Here is a 20146-nt window from a genome sequence, read left to right as displayed (position 1 = left end):
TTGACCATTTGTTGCACAGGCTTTGGGTGTACATACTCCCTCATCTATTGGATATAAAACTAGGAATGGAACTTTAGGTCCAGCAATAATAGATGCTGACATACAGTTTCCAAAGCTGAATGTCAGTTCTGACTTCTACTGTCAATGTGTGAGAGCTGTAGTTGTTCCACATCCACACAATTACTTGATATTAATATTGTGAATCTTTTTAATTTTAGCTACTCTTTAGATGAGTCATAGTACTTCACTGTAGTTTTTTATTTTCCTGAACACTAATAAAGTGCATAACCATTTCTGTGAAGTGTCTATTAAAAGTCTCAATGCAGAATGTGAGGCTTGTTAGAAGAGCTGTGTTTAAAAGCATTTCATCTTCCACAAGTCATACTCTGTAGCTGATATTGTCATTGCCATTCAGATCAAATCAGCCTAGCGATACAATGCAATTCTTTTGCATGAAAACGAAGCCACTCTTTGTTTAGTTCATTTGTTTTTAAATATCTCCAATAGTGGGGATAGGTTTGCACAGCAGTAGAATCATAGATACAGAGATGGATTTTGGTAGCTGCAAAGAACGTTAGAGATACTGTAGCGTGAGACCTTCCTTTACAGAGGGGGGACCGGGGTCTAGTGAGGAAGAGTGATTTGTGAAACACCACAGTATTTGGAGTTGCATGGGGTGCCTGATTCATGGCATATTTCTGGAAAGGAATTTCCAGAGAGGCTAAAAGTTGCTCCCTCTGGTTGTAACCCAAGGCCTCTCATGTGCTATGTCACTGAGCTTAACTACTGCTGTGTTCTAACAAACGTACTTACACAGCCAACCACCAGTATGTGTCTATCTGTTCATTGTGGTGTATGGTGTTATATTTGGGCCTATGGCCCAAATCTATCATCATTATGTCATTATTATCATTAGAGATTTGTGTGCCCAGGGTAAAGGGAAGGAGTCCAGAGAGAAGGATATTGGTTGCTTTGCAACTAAGCATAAATTTCACCCATGGCCCTTGGGATAGGATGACACAGAATAGCATACAATGGGGTACTTTGAGATTAATTATCTTAATTCATTTCTGGCAATGTGAGGTCTGGTCCTTAGATCAGTTGAGCAGTTTCAGGCATCTGGTTTGGATGTGGAAATGATGTGTCCAGCATAGGTAGCCATGAAGAAATCTCTGCTCAGCTCTAAGCAAGAGTGAAGCCAGGATTAGGAACAACAAGTCCTAAAGTCACTGGCAGGGAGCTCCAAACATGACACGATGCTGCAACTGGAGTCTGATGGAGTGAGTGAGCAGGTCTAAAGTGGATAAAGAAGGGTCCTGGACACTCCTTTTCATGACGTGATGCCATGAGTGATGCCATCTTTTCCTTCAGCACCAGGGATTTCATCCCTGATGGGGAGTTAGTAGGCTCTGTAGGATCTTAGAAACCCTCTTGAACAATCATATATACCTGATTTTATATATATATTCTTATACTGTACGTATTAAACTCATGGTAAATAGATGAGGAAACCGAGGCTTAACAAGATTAAGTAATCTAAGGTCAAACAGATAACTAATAAATGATAGTATACAGATTTGAGCTCAGGTCTGTCTCACTTCAAAGGCCAATTCTTATCTTAAACTGTCTCCTGTCTTCATCCTTTTCTTAAAACAAACATAAAACACAAACAAACCCCCAAAATCCTGCTTTTCTGATCATGTGTTAAGGCTATTAAATCACTGTCTTTAAAGGAAAATGTAAAGAAAAAAAGTAAGGGATATCATTTTTCCTTAAGATGGTCATTGAATCCAATTTTACATAACATTAATAGGTTTAATTTTTATACCTTTAAATTTTATACAAATGAATATATTTAATGTTTTTAATAAAATACGTTGTATGTAGAAGAGGTTTGGACAATGATCAAGAAGTCCTGGTGTGTGAATTATTCTGTGAACAACAAATAAATTATTTGAGATTATAAAATATAACTATTATAAATAATATAATAAATATGATATGTAGTATATAATTATTATATTTTATAATATTCAAGAATAATGAAATATTTTTGTCTTAAAACTCTGTTCAATCAGTAATTGAAGAAAAGTAACCTGATGAAAATTACATGTTTTTAATATGTTGTTTTATTCTTATGATGTTTTGAAGTACATAACATTCAGCACACTTTATACACTAAAGGATATATAAAATTAGGGAGGACCTAAGTGAAAAACCTTGTATAACCCATTGCTCTGACCTCCTGGACCCAGAAAAGAGTTCCTCCATTTTCCTTTCTTGACAACAACATAAAATTAATAGTCTTTAGAACCTGAATTGTTTTACAGTTTTTATAACTGGAGTAATTGTTAAAAGTGTGTTTAGAATATGCTTTCAGTTTATTTCATAGATGAACAGAGAGCCATACATGCACAGAGCCATTTTACAGAATCACTTTACAGCCAATTTACAAAATCATTACAAATGGAATACTGGTATAAATACTACTTCATTCTTTTTTTTCCCATTGAATGCATATTTTTCTTAATCACTATTCTTTCACAATTTAAACTGTATCAATTGGGAATTTCAGTTTTTCTTTTTTAGCTTGTATGATGCTATGAACACATCAAGGGAGATGGATTCCTCTTCTCCAGTGCCCTTTGAGAAGGTCCAAGTACATTATTCCCAAATTCTATTCGTGCAGTTGTCAACAGCACCACTTCTGTTCTACAGAGTGTAGCAAGAAGGAAATTCAGAGGCTGGTGTGAAGACTGTGAGGCACAATATAAATCTAGAAGTGCTGACCCTGGGGATGTCTGCTGATATAAGTGGGGCAAAATGATGAGGAACAGAGGATCTGAGAAGTTCTCTACATGAAATGAACCCTCTTCCTGATACTTATTCAGCCTGGCACATGGGAGTTTTACCTAAGATGAGCATACTAGAATAAACAAGAAAAAAGGAGTCCTCTTGTTTTTGTAAATTTACAAAGACTCATATTTGCGTCAGTTTTGCAGGGGACACACATTTATTTGTTCAGTAAAAGTTTTTGAAGGACATCCTGCAACCAAGCATTATAAGTAGCAAAGTAGAAATATTAGTGAACAAGACAGGAAAGAGCCTTGAATTTATGGAACTTTGAGTTAGGGCAGGAGTTTTTTTGTTTATTCTTATCTATTTACTTACTACTTACATACTTCTAATTGTTATGATGAAGTAATTGTAGGGTGACACTAGCACATAGGAAAGATATAAAGAAAAGTATTTTTATGCACTAACACTCCCTTCTGGATGAGCAAGTTAATTAAACTCATTGTTTAAAATAAATGGAAACCTTAGCAGGGTGAGTTGAATTGACATGGCGGAGGGGTCCCTCTGGTGTGGTATCTCATTGGATCATCCCCATGAATAGAGAAGAGAGGAATAAAAAGACACTCCTTGAAAAATAGCAAAATAAAACTATTACTACTCTTCCTTGGCTTGGAGAAAAAATTAAGATCAGAAATGACTGCTTCCTTCTCTCAATTTTTTTTTTGGCGGGGAGGAAGATTAGCCCTGAGCTAACATCCACGCTAATCTTCTTCTTTTTGCTTAGGAAGACAGGCTCTGAGCTAACATCTATTGCCAATCCTCCTCCTTTTTTTCCCCAAAGCCCCCAGTAGATAGTTGTATGTCATAGTTGCACATCCTTCTAGTTGCTGTATGTGGGACGCGGCCTCAGCATGGCTGGAGAAGCGGTGCATCTGTGCGCGCCCCGGATCCAGGCCGCCAGTAGCGGATCACACGCACTTAACCGCTAAGCCACGGGGCCGGCCCCCCTACTCTCAATTTAAGCACAAAGATAAGTAGTGGAAAGTATCTAAAAGATACGTCAGTGACACTACAAGAACCTATATCAAAGTACCTGAAATTTAGCTCTCAGAATCTTTAAATAAATGTTTTTGGGTGAAAACACGGTTTCACTCAGAATGTAGCTCAGTGTCAATTGCTTTTTTCAGGGCATCTTTCACATCCTTGTTCCTTAAGCTGTAGATCAGTGGGTTTAACATAGAGATGACGACTGCGTAGGAAACAAGGCATTTTGTCCGTGTCCATGGAGTAACTGGAGCTGGTCGTAAATACGTGAACAGGAGTGTGCCATGAAATATAGCCACAGCCGTTACGTGGGAGGTGCAGGTAGAGAAGGCTTTGCATCTCCCCTCAACTAAGTTAATTCTAAGGATGGTGATTATGACGTAGCTATAGGAGAGGAGGACAGTGATGATGCTGCAGCCCAGAACACAGCTACTGTAAGTGAACATCACTATCTCATTGATGATTGTATCTGAGGTTGGAAAGGTCTATCAATGGTGAGCAGTCACAGAAAAAATGATTGATAATATTGGAATTGCAGAATAACAGCTGAATTGCGCAAACGGTGAAGATTGCCAAATATAGCAAACTTCAATGCACACAATGACCAATAGCTTGGTACAGACTCTTCTGGACATGACAATTGTACAAAGAAGTGGATTGCAAATCGCTACGTAACAGTTATATGCCATGACAGCCAACAGAAGACATTCCACCCTTGTAAAGACCCCAAAAACTACATCTGAATGGCACATAAACTACACAGAATTCTCTTTTCCTCTGATAAGAAATCAGCCAACATCTTGGGAGAGACAGTGGAGGAGTAGCAGACATCACAGAATGACAGATTGCTCAGGAAATAATACATGGGCGTGTGGAGTCTGGGCTCCATCTTGATCAGCAGGATCATCCCCAGATTGGCAATCACAGTGACGCCATAAACCAGCAGAAAGAGCACAAAGAGCCCCTGCTGCACCTCCTGTCTGTCAGCAAGTCCCAGGAGGATGAAGTCAGTGAACACAGTGCAGTTCTCAACAGCCATCACTCGGGTCTGCAAATCCCTGGTTGTGAAAGAAGGAGATGGAAGTGGAGGTTGACATCATCTTACTATCTTAATAGTTAAACTGTTCATCCTTTGCATTTTTCAGTAAGCTAATGATAGGACTGCGTGAGGTTAACTGACTCCCTGAAAATATATCCAGTTTAATATAAATCTACAAGTGATAATGATAATACCATTTACCTTTGTATAGTACTGTATAGGGTTTGTAGGACACTTTCCTCCAAATTGAATCAGTGGTATTTCCACACCAATCAGTGTAGTATTTATGATCATTTTTACTACCACTTACTTGTATTCGGAAACTGATGTTCTGAGAGTTGAGGCAATAGTTCTTAAATTAATCAGTCCACATAACTCACATCTTCTGGCATAACTGTTGTTTTTTTTTCTTTTTTCCAATATTGCAGAAATGTTGTTAGGTCCTGTAATAGAGAAGCAGAGTTAAGCAACAGGTGCAAGCAATGAATATATTCCTTTGTTATTTTCTCATCATCCACAGTTGTAGAGCAGGCAGAGCTATGGCAGGTTCCTGGGTATAACATGCCTCCACTTCCTCACTAACCCTATCAGGTCCAACCCAGTTTCGAACAACAAAGGAGAGAGAAACGCTGATCCAGGACTTACTGGAGCAGGGAGAGTGGTGCTGCTGGAGAAGGGGGTTGAAGGGTCTCTGTGAACAGCACACTCGCGTGCAGAGTGCACTACGCCAGAGCTAACCAGGCTGCTTCTGCCCTTTGCTGTGGCTCAGGGAGGTTATGAGGAATGTTTGAAAACTAACTGTGTACTGTAGCACAGGTAGCAGAGAGGAAAGAAAGGGAGTATGGTTACTGTATGTGATCCTCTGCTCCAGTTGAATGCAATCCACATGATCTACTCACCATCAGATCAGATGTGTAAGACGTGTAAAAGTCCTCATGTCTCCATAGTCTCATGGCACAGAGAGAGTCATGTCTGAACTGTGCCCCCATGCCAATCCCTAGAAAGTGTAATATTGTTTTATTGTTTTCTTTGATGCCTATTTCTCTTGAATATCTCTGAAATCTGCCTCATTTTGGTTCAGAAGAGCTGTTGGTTCTTGGTAGGCCAATTGAAATCTATGTCCCATTCTTATATTTTACTCAAGCCAATTATGTTATATATGTCATCTATGACCTCCTCTGTTCTGTGAGAATATAAGAAAAGTTGACTTGAAGGTAGATGAACGACAAAGAATATCTGAATAATTATCTAGTGATCAATGTGCAGGTCTCCAAACTCTTAGTCTGTACTCATCTAAATATGCCCCTGTAGACACATCTTTAAAAATATCCTTTCCTTAAAAATGAAAATATCTTTAAAAACCTTAAAGTATAGGTAAGACATTAAAAATAAATGTCTGACCACTTCCACAATCCATACTTGAATTTTGCTGTATTCCCTGCCGTTTGTGTATATACGTATTTAAAATAAATAAATTGTTAAAAGTAACTAAAATAGGGGCCGTCCCGGTGGCGCAAGCGGTTAAGTTCGCACGCTTCCCTGCGGCGGCCCGGGGTTCGCCGGTTCGGATCCTGGGCACGCACTGACGCACTGCTTGGCAAGCCATGCTGTGGCGGCGTGCCATACAAAGTGGAGGAAGATGGGCATGGATGTTAGCCCAGGGCCAGTCTTCCTCAGCAAGAAAAAAGAGGAGGATTCGTAGATGTTAGCACAGGGCTGATCTCCTCACACACACACAAAAAAGTAACTAAAATAAAGTTTTTGTAATATTTCATACCCTCCTTTGCCTTTATAACATGCTTTTAGTCAGAAAAGGATAAAAACTAAAAAACAAATCTAATTATAAATCAGAAACACAACAACAAATATTGTACCTGATCCAGACTACTGACTCTTTTGCTGCATACTGTTCTGTCTGCAGTAGGGTTCAGCATTGTCCCCTGGCTGACCTGGATTGTATAACTATCTTTGTGTCTGGTCCCTGCATATTAAACACTTGGTCTCTGAGGATTAAACGACAGATATAACAATACGGTTTACCGTCTGTTATTTATTATAGGCTGGTGTTATGAGAGGTTCGGGGATTCAATCAGAGATGCAAAAGAAACTTTCTACTCCAAACAAATGGACTGAGGGTATATTTTATTGTATAGAGGATAGTAAAGGTGATAGTCTGCAAACAGATCCAAATAGGTCGAATATTAAGAGGGAAAAACATCAGCTCTACTGGAAAGGGAAAACATCCACATCGACTGAGATAGCAGCATTATTCCAATAGGTCATATAATAAGGGGGGAAAACATCAGATCGATCGGAAAGGGAAACACCATATTGACTGAAGGGAAATGACACAAATCAACTGGAAAGAGAAATACCAGGTTGACCAAAAAGAGAACACCTCAGATCGTGATGTTACTCACAACATCCAGTCCCACTGCTGTGGAGAGTCCCTTTAATTAACACAGCTGGGTGGAAATCCTATCATCAGAGGTCCTGGGCTGGGCATCCCCTCCACAGGTGAGACTCTCACCAGGGCCTCAGTCTCCAGCAGTTTATATAGCGTCAGTGGTTTCCAGAGTAAGCAGTTATAGAGTTTACAGAGCAAGCATTCAGTGTTCCCATGCACAAATGGTTATCAGTGGCATACCTGCACTGAGCCTCCTGGCTATTGTCCCAGCCCGGCAGTTGTGTATGTGCATTGTTTTCCCTGGTTATCCTCCCAGCCAGGCTCAGATGGCCAGTCTGCCCCAGGCTGCAACGCCCAAAGGACCTTTATATGTTACAAATTGTAACTATCTCCGTGGGAAAAAGGCCAGTTCCCACCACACAGAAAGCAGCTTTATATTTCTTTGTGTGCTAGTGGCTGTAGGTCAATGGAGCAGCCAAATATGGCTGCACTCATGTCAAGACAGCTGGGTGATTGAGAAAGAAATGAGGACAAAATTTACGAATACAAACCCACTCACACTCACACACTTACACAGACACACATACACAAACACTCTCCCATGCACGTACTACATATAGTATACAGTCCTTGGTATCTGCTGTGGGTGGCAGCCAGGACCCCTGTGCGTACCAAAATCTGTGGACACTCAAGTCCCTTCGATGACATGATGTAGTGTCTGCATGTAAGGTATGCATGGCCTCCCGTATCCTTTAATCATCTCTGGATTACTTATAGTACCCGATACAGTGTAAACGCTATGTGAATAGTTATTATACTCTATTCTTGGGAATACTGACAACAAAAAAAGTCTGTATATGTTCATTACAGATGCAACCATGGTAGGCCTTTCACAAGTTGAATCCCCGAGTTCAGAACTGTGGATGAGAGGGCTGGCTGTATTTTGTTTCTCTACTTCACTCATGAACAAACATAGCTTCAGTTAGTAATGAGAATATTTTCCAGCTTCAGCAAGGAGTACTTTCTCAGAGTTTCTACCACTGATGGAGTGTTGTGTATTGGGGAAAAAAAAAAAAAGAAAATGCACCTTTTCTTTTCTGTTTGTAGGGGGCTTGTGTCAAGCCTATTCATGGTCCTCAAATTCTCATTATGTGTTAATTGGGCATTTAGACATTCTTTTCTTAAGAAGAACATGTGATTGAGTCAGATGGCCAAAACTTGGTGTGTTACACAATCAGTTACTCATAAAGTTCCCATTAGCACCTGCTATCTGGTAAGCACTGGCCCTGAAACCAGTGGGGACATCTGGCACATTATTTAGAGTAAGAAAACATGAAGCCTTTGTTCTGCCCATAAGTGTCTAAGGCTGGCTCTCGGGCAGTGGAGTTGGGGGGTGCTTTGTCCCAGCCAGTGGGCATCAGAGATCTATAAGCATCTATCATCCTTCTAAAGTAAAACAAAAGAAGACTGAATTAATTCACTCAAATAGAAAAGCACTTGAGTGAGTTATTTACTGAAGAATTCTTTGCTAAGATTAAAGAACTCAAAAATCGGTGTCAGATTACTGACTGTAAATATGAACATCTTAGGGCACTGTACTTATATTTAAAAGGCCAAAGCAAATTGTTTTCTTTTAAAAATACCAATAGCGTAGGGGCCGGCCCGGTGGCGCAAGCGGTTAAGTGTGCGCGCTCCGCTGCGGCGGCCCGGGGTTCGCTGGTTCGGATCCCGGGCGCGCACCGACGCACTGCTTGGTAAGCCATGCTGTGGCGGCGTCCCATATAAAGTGGAGGAAGATGGGCACCGATGTTAGCCCAGGGCCGTCTTCCTCAGCAAAAAAAAGGAGGAGGATTGGCGGATATTAGCTCAGGGCTGATCTCCTCACAAAAAAAAAAAAAAAAAAAAAAAAAAATACCAATAGCGTGAATAGAAAATGAAGTTTACAAGATATTACTAACTAATAAAGAAAAAATAAACAATGTAACTCATTGTTTAGGAAGCTCTATATTTACGAACATAAGAACAAAAATATACTTTCAAGAGAAAACAGAAAAAATAAATTCAACATGGGATAATAGCTATCTATACTATTGTCTTATAGATGAGATTTCCCTTGCACATTTCTGTTTTCTGCATGCACGTACAGTTAAGATATATACAGTCTTGCTTATTTTTCTTAAGATTAATTGAGTAAAGTTGATAATAAAAATGCCCCAGGGCTTTAAGAAAATAATATACAGCCAAGACATCACATGGGACAGTGATACATCTAATTACTTGAACTGCAGTCTTCGAGGCAATACCTTAGTGATGTTTTGTAGTCTCCACATCTCTAAGGTCTTGATGTCATGTATTTGTAGCACAATTTGAAGCTGAGATTTCGTTTTCAGGTGTGATCTTATTTCTGGTATCTCTGAGTTGTCTTAATAGGTTGGAAAACTGTTTCTTTTATGAAACATTTAATGAAATAGTCTGTGGAATCCTACTACTCTTTTCAGACCTGTTTCTTTTAATTAAATGCCAAGTAGGAGCACTCCTGGAGCTCATTAATCTTAGCAAAGAATTCTTCAGCAAATGACTCACTCAAGTGCTTCTCTATTTGGGTGAGTTAATTCGGTCTTCTTTTGTTTTACTTTAGAAGGAAACTGTGGCATTCCAGGGATCTTTGCAGTAGACAAACACATGTATAGAACAAAGTGTCCACAAATCTGCTTAGTTTGACTAGGAGAGGGTTTATGGTATTATATTCTGATTCCTTCTTTCTTTCAAATGATATTCATCCTGGGTTTGTCATTGTGTAGCCACCATGTAGCCAGCAATGAAATAAAGATTGTGGCAAATACAGAATAGTAAAAACATGGGCCTTGTCTTCACACTTCCTGTGATCTCTGAGGAAGAAAGTGACAATAATAACCATATTTGTAAAGCACAGGATACAGCGTATGGTAATTGTAAAGTTATAAATTTCAAAGTTTACATGTATACAAAGGAGAAGAAACAATGAGCAATGTTGATAATAGCCAGTGGTAAAATAAGACATTATAAGAATAAGAATACAATGGGAAAATAACTAGATGCAAATGAAAATGTGCCATGTAACAGAGCTTGATGAATCCATCATGACTAAAAAAGAATGTGTTAAATGGAAATGAGGTTGGATTTATAGAAGCAAGAGTTTTTGGAAAAGCCAGACTGAACAATATAAATTTCATGCATTCACTAACAAAGAGTATTTGGAATCTTTGAAGTCATCTACTGTCAGGTTAAAGTAATCATAGAAAATTATTCTCTCAATGTTGCATAGAATATTTCAAGTCGAAGGAATGTGGTTGGGAAAAGTGGCCATAATCCAGCTTTGCAGTGCTAAGACCTTATAAAAAATTTTTACAGAGGATCTCTTATGGGATTGGTTTGTGAAAGATATCTTTCCTACAGGCAGAAACTTGTGGGAATCACCAAAAGCCACAGTGTAATAAAAAAAGTCTATAGGAGAACAGGGAATGTTTATTATGCATCCTTGTTGAAGTGCCCAAAGAAATCGTACCTATTTCTATTGTGTGAGTTCTGGAGGAAAGAATTTCTGCATTGTATTTCTCAATGTCACCACCTGTTGATAGCTGTCCATACTTGGGCCTGATTTTCTGAATGAAATAAGTTTTTGAAATCATACTAATTACTCATAATTACAATAAGTAAGAAAGCTCAATATCTATGATACATCACACCATGTCTTATGGCTTTTAAATTCATTATCAAAGTATCTATTTTATTTCTGGTAATTTAAATTTTATATTATTAATATTCTCCATTTACTGTTGGAGAAATGACTAGTGGTATAAAGTAATATTCAAGAAATATTATAGTGTCCTACTTGAGATGGGTCTCTATCCTGACACCAGCTTTTGGAAAAGCTATAACTTAATACAAAAATCACAGAATGTATTTTCCCTGCAGCCTGAAATTTATATCTATTGTCCAGTGCTTTCACAGTTCTTATTGTTTGTCACTACCCAACTTCCAAAATTTACTACATTGAAAAAAGAAGAACTTTTTGTTCAATGTTGTTTCAACTATTATCACTGAAGATACAGTACGTATTTTGTTGTGATCACCTCCTGATGAATAACATAATGTGCCATGAATAATAACATTTAAATATTTTGAAAATTAGTTTAACATGAGTGAAAAGTTTAGTGTACTTGTACAGCACAGCTCCAGAATGTGTTGAAAGTACTGGGTTACTTGGAGTCAGAGAGGCACAGAAAAGGAAATAGAACAACCATGAAAATAGTAAATTGATGTTTCTGTAGGGACGTTAGCATTTAAAAAAATTTTGACAGGTATAAGTTAATTGTCTCACAGTCTAAGAAGTGAAGCAGGGAAGAAACTGTGGAAACTCATGATATGTGTTTCCTCCAGTGCAACTATTTTTACTAAGCTCAGATTCAGCAGAGTTAAAGCAGCCCTTCTCATGAAGTCAGCTGCCTATGATGAACCTGAGATTTATTATTGAAAATAGAGCAGAGTCTACTTGGTTTTTTGTTCTTCCTGACCTAATCTTGTTTTGGATTATTCCACTCACACAGAATTTCTATTCGCTGTGTAATTTTTATATAAGTGAATGCTAACTTTTGAAATAGTATAACAGTGAAAATCTAGCATTTTTAGCAACACTGTTAAAGAGACCCATTGAGCCTCTCGACATTACTTCTATTCTCTTATCTATTTCAAATTTGTTTATTACTTCTCTGGATCGACTTTCATTTTTGTCCACAGGAACCAAGAAAACCAGAGTGGTGGAGTCACCTTTGTTCTCTTGGGCTTCTCAGAATATCCAGAACTCCAGGTGCCCCTGTTCCTGGTGTTCCTGACCATCTACACAGTCACTGTGCTGGGGAACCTGGGCATGATGCTGATTATCAAGATCGATCCCAAACTCCACACCCCCATGTACTTTTTTCTCAGCCACTTATCTTTTGTTGATTTCTGTTACTCTACGGTAGTCACACCCAAACTATTAGAAAATTTAGTTGTGGAAGACAGAACCATCTCCTTCACAGGATGCATCATGCAATTCTTCTTTGCATGCATATTTGTGGTGACAGAAACATTCATGTTGGCAGCGATGGCATATGACCGATTTGTGGCTGTTTGTAACCCTCTTCTCTACACAGTTGTAATGTCTCAGAAGCTTTGTTCCCTTTTGGTGGGTGCATCATATTCTTGGAGTATAGCTTGTTCTTTAATATACACATACTTTTTGTTGACCTTGTCCTTTTGTGGGACTAACTTCATAAACAACTTTGTCTGTGAGCATGCTGTCATTGTTGCTGTTTCCTGCTCTGATCCCTACATTAGCCAGAAGATCATTTTAGTCTCTGCCACATTCAATGAAATAAGCAGCTTGATGATCATTCTTACTTCCTATGTGTTCATCTTTATCACTGTCATGAAAACGCCTTCAACTGGTGGTCGCCACAAAGCCTTCTCCACATGTGCCTCCCACTTGACTGCCATTGCCATTTTCCATGGGACCATACTTTTTCTCTACTGTGTTCCTAACTCCCAAAGTTCATGGTCCATGGTCAAAGTGGCCTCGATCTTTTACACAGTGGTCATCCCCATGCTGAATCCACTGATCTACAGCCTCAGGAACAAAGAAGTGAAAGAGACAGTCAAGAAGTTAATCAATACTAGGTTGTTCTGTGATGAAATGTAAAGCTAGAAATGTTACTTATTTCTTTTTGAGAGTACTGATAAGAGTTGTTCAATGGCAAAGCAGTACACAAATCTATGGTAACCTTGCAATTAACAGTCCAATATCTGTTCCCTCTAATGTTTATTAAAATAATCTTAACATTACAAATAATGTTAGGGGTGAAACCTCAGACTACTTTAAGTTTTTGATTCAGAAATTGGAATGTAAAGACTTCTGTGTTAGTATACACGACAATATGATTGCCCAGGTGAAATTTCAGTCAGTTTAAGTCATGTGAAATGTAGGATTTTTGAGATGATCTTAAGGGTTATAGCTTACAATTAGGAAGTTTACTTCTTAATATAAAAGTAGTACATTAAGAGCTGTTCCACATAGAAATCATAAATGTACAATATCTATATATGTTTAATTCCATAAGAACTGTCAGCATCAGAAGATTCTCTGGCAAACAAAAATAAATAAGAAATGTATCTCCCTTAAAAAGTCAATAATTTTTCATACATATTGCTGATGATAGTTTACTTTTTTTTAAGTAAATATATGATTATGTTTTAAATCAATTAAATATTGCACTTTCCATGTTTTTAGGTGGTCAGGACACTCTGAATTAATACAGAAATAATCCATATTGATGCACTCATCTCAGGTGGTTTCAGAAAGAAATATATTGCAAGCTCTCCCAGTTAGACGTTACAGAAGTCAGAATGATGAAGAAGGCATATATATTTAGAGACTCAATACTTATGTTATAGTTTAAGTTTTGCTTTATAAAAGTGCTGCAAAAGCACGGATGATAACTGCCTTTACTGGGTCTGCACTCAGGTTCTCATAACCAATAGTTTTGACTTAGAAATTTCTATGGAACAGAATTTTTTGTTCCCCTTAAAACTTTTCTTCATTCTGAGTAAAATTAGGACCTGGGAGTTTGCATTATGAGAAACATTATCTGACTTTAAGTGAGCAAATGCTGAAAATATTAGCTACTCTCTATAAGTATCACTCATTTTTTGAGTATCAATGTAATGTTTTATAGTTCAATAAAAGGAATTGAAAATAATATTGAATACCAAGGAACAGTTCAATTTATTTCCAACAAGACTTATGTCCATTACTCATTGATAAAAAGACTGAGATTAATAAAATATACTTTTTTGATCATCCATTCTCAACAGTAAACTTTTCCCATCTACCAATTTTCTCCATATCAATACATGACATCCACATCTACTCACTTCCTTAAACAAGCAATGGAGAAGGCATTATTTATCTTCATTTATTATTCTGTAGCTCCTCTCAAATACCTGTCAGTAAGTTATTTTGTTTCTGTCTCCACAATGGAGCTATGTCTTCATGTCTCTGCTTTCTGAGTCATCTTTCTCATTAAGTTGGTTTTTAGCAGTTAATACCAAATAATATACTTTCCATATTTCTTAACCTTATATGTCATGAATCTCAGATCATCTGTAGTGACTTTTTAAAAATATAAAATCAATTTATTTTACTCCCTAGCTTAGAATTGTGCAATAGTTTTCTATTACATCTTGGATGATAATCTAACTCTTTGCAAAATGTAGCACCTGCTTAATTCCTGGCTGCATCATTTTAGATTTAAAACAGATTGAAACACGTTTTTTAAACAAACACTCATGTAACTCTCAAGTAGATCAATACATAGAACATTACTAGTACCCCAGAGTCAATTACTGGCCCTTTCTTCCCACTCTCAGCAAGAGTCAAAAAGATGACTTTTGTCATAATGATACAGTTGCTTTTCTATATAGATTCAATACCTAAATATGCTTCTCAAAAAATACAAGTTAATATTCCTTCTTAGCAAACTTTATGTAAAGGAAATCATGCATTATGTATTTCATATATAAGACTTTTATAAATATTAGGTTTTACAAATCATTCATGTTGTTCTATATATTTATGGTTTATTCAATTTTGCTTCTATTGTATATTTTATATTGTAAATACTTCAGATTTTTTCTTTATTCCAGTCTACTATGATGAACATTTGGGATGTTTCAATTTTGGGGCAAGTATACAATTACACTGCACATAAGTACTCATGAGAATGAAGTTTATACCCAGAAGTATCATGCATTTTTTTAGTCATAATTTTCCAAAGTGGTTTTATCAATTTAGACTCCTAAAAGCAAAGTTTGAAAGTTCTAACATTATTATTCACTTACTTGCCAGTATTCAGTATTATTATATATTATATATTATATATTATATTATTATATATATTTTATATATATATATTATATATTATAAAAATTATATTTTTACCCATTTACTTGATTTAGAATATTTATTTTGTAGTTTTAATTTAAATATCTATGATTATTGAGGTTAGGCACATTTTAATATGTTTATGGAATTTTTTTTCTTTTTAAAGTGACGTTGTAGGGTGTTTACCATTCTTCATGTAAATTATTATGTTATTGTTCCTATTTATTTGAAACTTTATTTTATATTATGAGTAAAATCTCTTTCGCAGTTAAATATCTTGACAGTATTTTTGTATTTTGGCTTTACTTTTAGCTCACTGAATGTTCTCAAATAAAGAGCAAGTTTGAATTTTAACTTAGTCAAATGTATTACTTTTGTAATATTTTTGCAGTTGTTGAAGATTATATTTATCTACCCTGAGGTCAGGAAGACATTTTTCTATATTATATTCAAGAATCTTTGTTGTTCTTACTATTTTGCTCTATTAGTCACCTAAAATTCATTTTTGTGGATGCTGTGAGGTTTGGGTCTATGACAGACTGTTTTACTTGTTCAACATTATTTGTTCTCTCTTCATTTTTGTCATGCTTCCCTGTAGGCCGGGAGAAAATAATTTCCTTGCGGCTTGCTTGGGACAATGGAAAGTGAGTGAATGTGTGATAAGACACATGACGGAAGAAGCTTTAAATGCCCCTACATGGTTTGAATCTTTCCTCCTTGAGCTCATTCGTTAACTTGGAGAAGAGAATACCACAAATAGTCTGTCCCTTCAGCCTGGGTCCTGGGATAAGAAAACACGGGAATGGAGCCAAACTCAACCAAACACAGCATATCAGAGCTGTTGTCAATCACCAACATTCATGGTACCAATTCATTTTTAACGAGATGAATATATCATTGTCACATGCTGTTTATGGAAAAAATCCATTTTCTCCTTGTTGCTCTGCAATACCAATCTTGTCATAAATGAAGTGTCCGTAAATGTGTCTGTCAGTATAATTGTCAGATGTTTCTACAATAACTCTTGGAAAAAACATCACAATCAATGGCTTAAAAGTACAAGTATTCAATTTCAAAGGTCAAGAGGTCATCTGAGGTGGCTCTGTCTTAGGCTATGAGACTAGGAATGTTTGTTTCACACCACAGTTCTGTGAGTATGGATTGCTCCACATGTCTTTTATCATCTTTAGACTATATGGCTATTTGTATTATGGAAATGTGAGAAAGCAGTTGGCCAAGTGAAAATATTCAAGGTTTCTTAAAGCCTAGGCTAAGAACTGCCATACTTTCTTTTCTGCCAACAGATCATCAAATATGTCACAGGACTGGACTCATAATCCAAAGGTTAAGAAATACACTCCATCAATAATAAACTATGGAGAATTTATAGATGCAAGGAGATGGTGAATAATTGGGCCCAATCATTTGATCTACTTCAGTCAGGTTCTTAACTCTCAATTGCATTCAATTGAAGTATTCACCATTACTACATATTCTTAATTATTATAGCTTTGAAATAAATTTTGATATCCATTAGATAAATTTTTTCATCTTGTTCTTCTCCATGGGTGGATACTCGTTGTCCTTAGCCCTTTACATTTTCATAGAAACTTCAGGATTTACTTTGTTCGTTTACTACATACTTTTGAAGACTGAGCCCCTCATGGGCTCTAAAAATTATACTTTAGATCTGCACTTTAAAGCATTCTTAGCAGTACCTGTACCTTCTCTGTTTCATTAGTTTATAGTCTTCCACCCTTTTTACATGTTTATGAAATTATGGGAAAATAATATCAGCTGGTTTTTCTTTTACCATTGTCTTTGTTAGTGTGACTTTGTTATTTGATTTATTCCTTCATTATCATTGCTATTTTTGATTAGGTGTATGGTGGAGGGGAGAGGCAACAAAGATATATAGATTTTGACATATTGAATAAAAAATCCACTCTATTTATCACTCCATAGATGCATGATGGATAGATAAATAGACCTATAAATCTATTTGTTGATAGACATACATAAAGTTAAAAAAAATTGGCAAAATAAAAACTAAAATGTTAACATTATCTATGTTGTTGGCTTATCAATTTTTTTTTTTATTTTTCACTGTAATATCTTCTCAGTATTGAAACGGCAACCTACAGAATGTGAGAAAATATTTGCAAACTATATATCTGGCAAAATATTAATATCCACTACATATATAAGGAACTCATACAACTCAATAGAAAAAAAAAGGTAATAAGCCAATTAAAATTTGACTAAGGACTTGATCTAGACATTTCTTCTAAGAAGATATACCAATGACCAATAGGTATATGAAAAAAATGTTCAATGTCACACTAATCATCAGGAAATTGCAAATCAAAATCACAATGAGATATCACCTCACAAGTGTCAGGATGGCTACTACCAAAAAAACAAAAGACAAGTGTTGGCCAGGCTATGGAGAAATTGGAACCCGTGTGCATTCTTGGTGGGAACGCAAAATGGTGATGCTGCTATGGAAAACAGTACGGAGGCTCATTGCAAAATTAGAAACTAAACTACTATATGATCCTAGCTTCTGGATATTTATGCAAAAGAATCGAAATCAAGATTTCAAAAAGATATTAGCATTCTCATGTTCATTGCCAAACTGTTCACAATAGTCAAGATGTGGAAACAAGCTAAGTGTCCATGAATAGATAAATGGATAAAGAAAATGTGGTATATACATACAATAGAATAAAATTTAGCCTTAAAAAAAGAAGGAAATTCTGCAATATGTGACCACATGGATGAAGCTTGAGGACATTATGCTAAGTGAAATAAGCCCGTCACAGAAAGACAAATACTGCATGACTCCACTTGTACGAGGTATCTAAAATAATCAAGTTCATAGAATCAAAGAGTGGAATGATAGTGGCCAGAGGATCAGAGAGGGAGAAATGGAGAGTATCAAATCAATGAGCATAAAATTTCAGTTAAGCAAGATGAATCAGTACTAGAGATCTGCTGTACAAAATTGTGTCTGTAGTCAACAATACTGTAGTGTACACTTAAAAATCTCTGAAGAGGATAGAACTCATGTTAAGTATTCTTACCACAATAAAATAAAAATAAGGAACCTTGGTATACTATGATCACTAAAATCCAAATTTTGTTTGGATTCCATTAGTTTTATCTATTAATGACCTTTTTCATTTCTGGGATCCAATCCAGGGTACCACAATGCATTTAGTCGTCACATGTCCCCAGCCTTCTCCAGTGTGCGAAAATTTTTTACTCCTTTCTTGTTTTTCTTGACTTTGACAGTCCTAAGGTGTATTGGCTAGTTAGCCTGTAGAATGCTTCCAAATATGGGTTTGCCTAATGATTTCTCATATTAAGCCAGGGTTATGGATTTTGGGGGAAGAATATCACAGATGTGAAGTCTTTCTTATCACATCATATCAGGAGGTAAATGATATCCACATGATATCACTGATGATGGTCACATTCATCCTTTGTTTAAGGTAGTGTTGGCCAAGTTTCTACATTCTAAACTTGAATGTGTAATTTGAATCACAGTTGAGTTAATAACAGCTATTTCTGGATTGTCTTTTTTTTTCGTATTTAAAACTCTACAGTTTATGTTTTCTTTAATCGACATGTATTATTTCAATAATTTAATATCTGCAAGCAATTAATGGAATAGATGTGGTGATGTAATTATCCTTAATGATTTAGATGAAAATGTGTTTACCACAATGACACAAGATACAGTATTTCTACTAGTTATGCGTTTGTGGCCCACTGACTAACACTTCAATTATAATTCTCTGTAGTCTATATCTCCATAATCATGGAGGCAGATATAAGACCCAGAGTTTGGCAGAGTTCAGACTGTGGATTCAGCTTTTGGCTTTTTCTTTGTATTCCCTGAGATTTCTTATGTCTTGGAAATATAATGCTATTTTAATGGCATACCAATTGAAATATACTGCCAATTTTGTTACAAACCTCAAGCCTGTTGCTTACTTAATGAACCTTTGATTACTGAGAAGAAAAATGTCTGAGGTTCATTAATCATAAAAAGAAATCCTCAGTAAATTAATCATGATCTTCTGGTTCAGGTCAGTTCACTTCTGTTTTGGTATCTTTCAATTTAGATGGAAAACATGGAGCAACAGCTCCTATAGATTATTCTAAAATTTATAGATGACCCTTTTTATGGTCAGAGATATTTTAATTTTCACTAATATGGCATGAAGTGTTTCTTAGAATTAAATTTTGTATTACAGAAACTGGCAGCAGTGAGCAATGGGGAAGTCACAGAAAATGTATGGAATATTTGTTGATTTTTGAAATCTTATGGTTTAAATTTGAGTACAAACCTAATCCTAATCCATTGATTTTCTCCAAAATTATTTGAAATTTCTAGGGTTTGAGTATTAAGTCTTTTCCTGAGTATCTTTTTGTTATTGACCTAGTAAGTGTGCCAGTAAGCCAGAGTGGATGTGGTAATCTCCCTAACATGCCAGGCTTTTGCTAATACATTCAAATGTTGAAGGGAACTCATTTATTAAAACAGCCTGAATAATAGTGGATATTTACAATGTATCCGCCCAGTCCCACTTGCTATTGGATAGAATATGCTAATGATGGCTGCTTTATGTCTGGTGTTGCTTGTAGCGCATGTAAAGGTAGGCGATCATGGGGCTGAGTCTGGAGACCGACACTTGCTCCAGGCAAAGCTGAGAAGATGGAACAGATCATTCATCTAATTCAGCTGCAGCCCCATGTCTATATCTTGGAGCCATTCATTTTATGGTCTTACTGCTCTCACTTCCTTACCTTCCCCAAGTTTGCCTCGTCATAAGAGAGGGCTTACTTCTTATTGGTTAAGAAAATGTGTAATTTTCATTGGATCATAAAA

At 36.5% G+C, this 20146-nt stretch overlaps 1 protein-coding gene and 1 pseudogene across 1 annotated transcript; one reads left to right on the top strand and one right to left on the bottom strand.

The window, feature by feature from the left end:
* Nucleotides 1-3944: 3944 nt before the first annotated feature.
* LOC131395376 (olfactory receptor 5W2-like) lies at nucleotides 3945-4879 on the bottom strand (annotated as a pseudogene).
* A 5264-nt stretch (nucleotides 4880-10143) lies between these two features.
* LOC131395375 (olfactory receptor 5D13-like) lies at nucleotides 10144-13005 on the top strand. The gene is made up of 2 exons (XM_058527278.1): nucleotides 10144-10231; nucleotides 11981-13005. The coding sequence occupies exons 1-2, from the start codon at nucleotides 10144-10146 to the stop codon at nucleotides 13003-13005; spliced, it is 1113 nt and encodes a 370-aa protein (XP_058383261.1).
* Nucleotides 13006-20146: the final 7141 nt, after the last annotated feature.

This window comes from Diceros bicornis, chromosome 31 (assembly GCF_020826845.1).
Source record: "Diceros bicornis minor isolate mBicDic1 chromosome 31, mDicBic1.mat.cur, whole genome shotgun sequence".
Lineage (NCBI taxonomy): Eukaryota > Metazoa > Chordata > Mammalia > Perissodactyla > Rhinocerotidae > Diceros > Diceros bicornis.
This window is presented reverse-complemented; position numbering and strand designations above follow the sequence as displayed.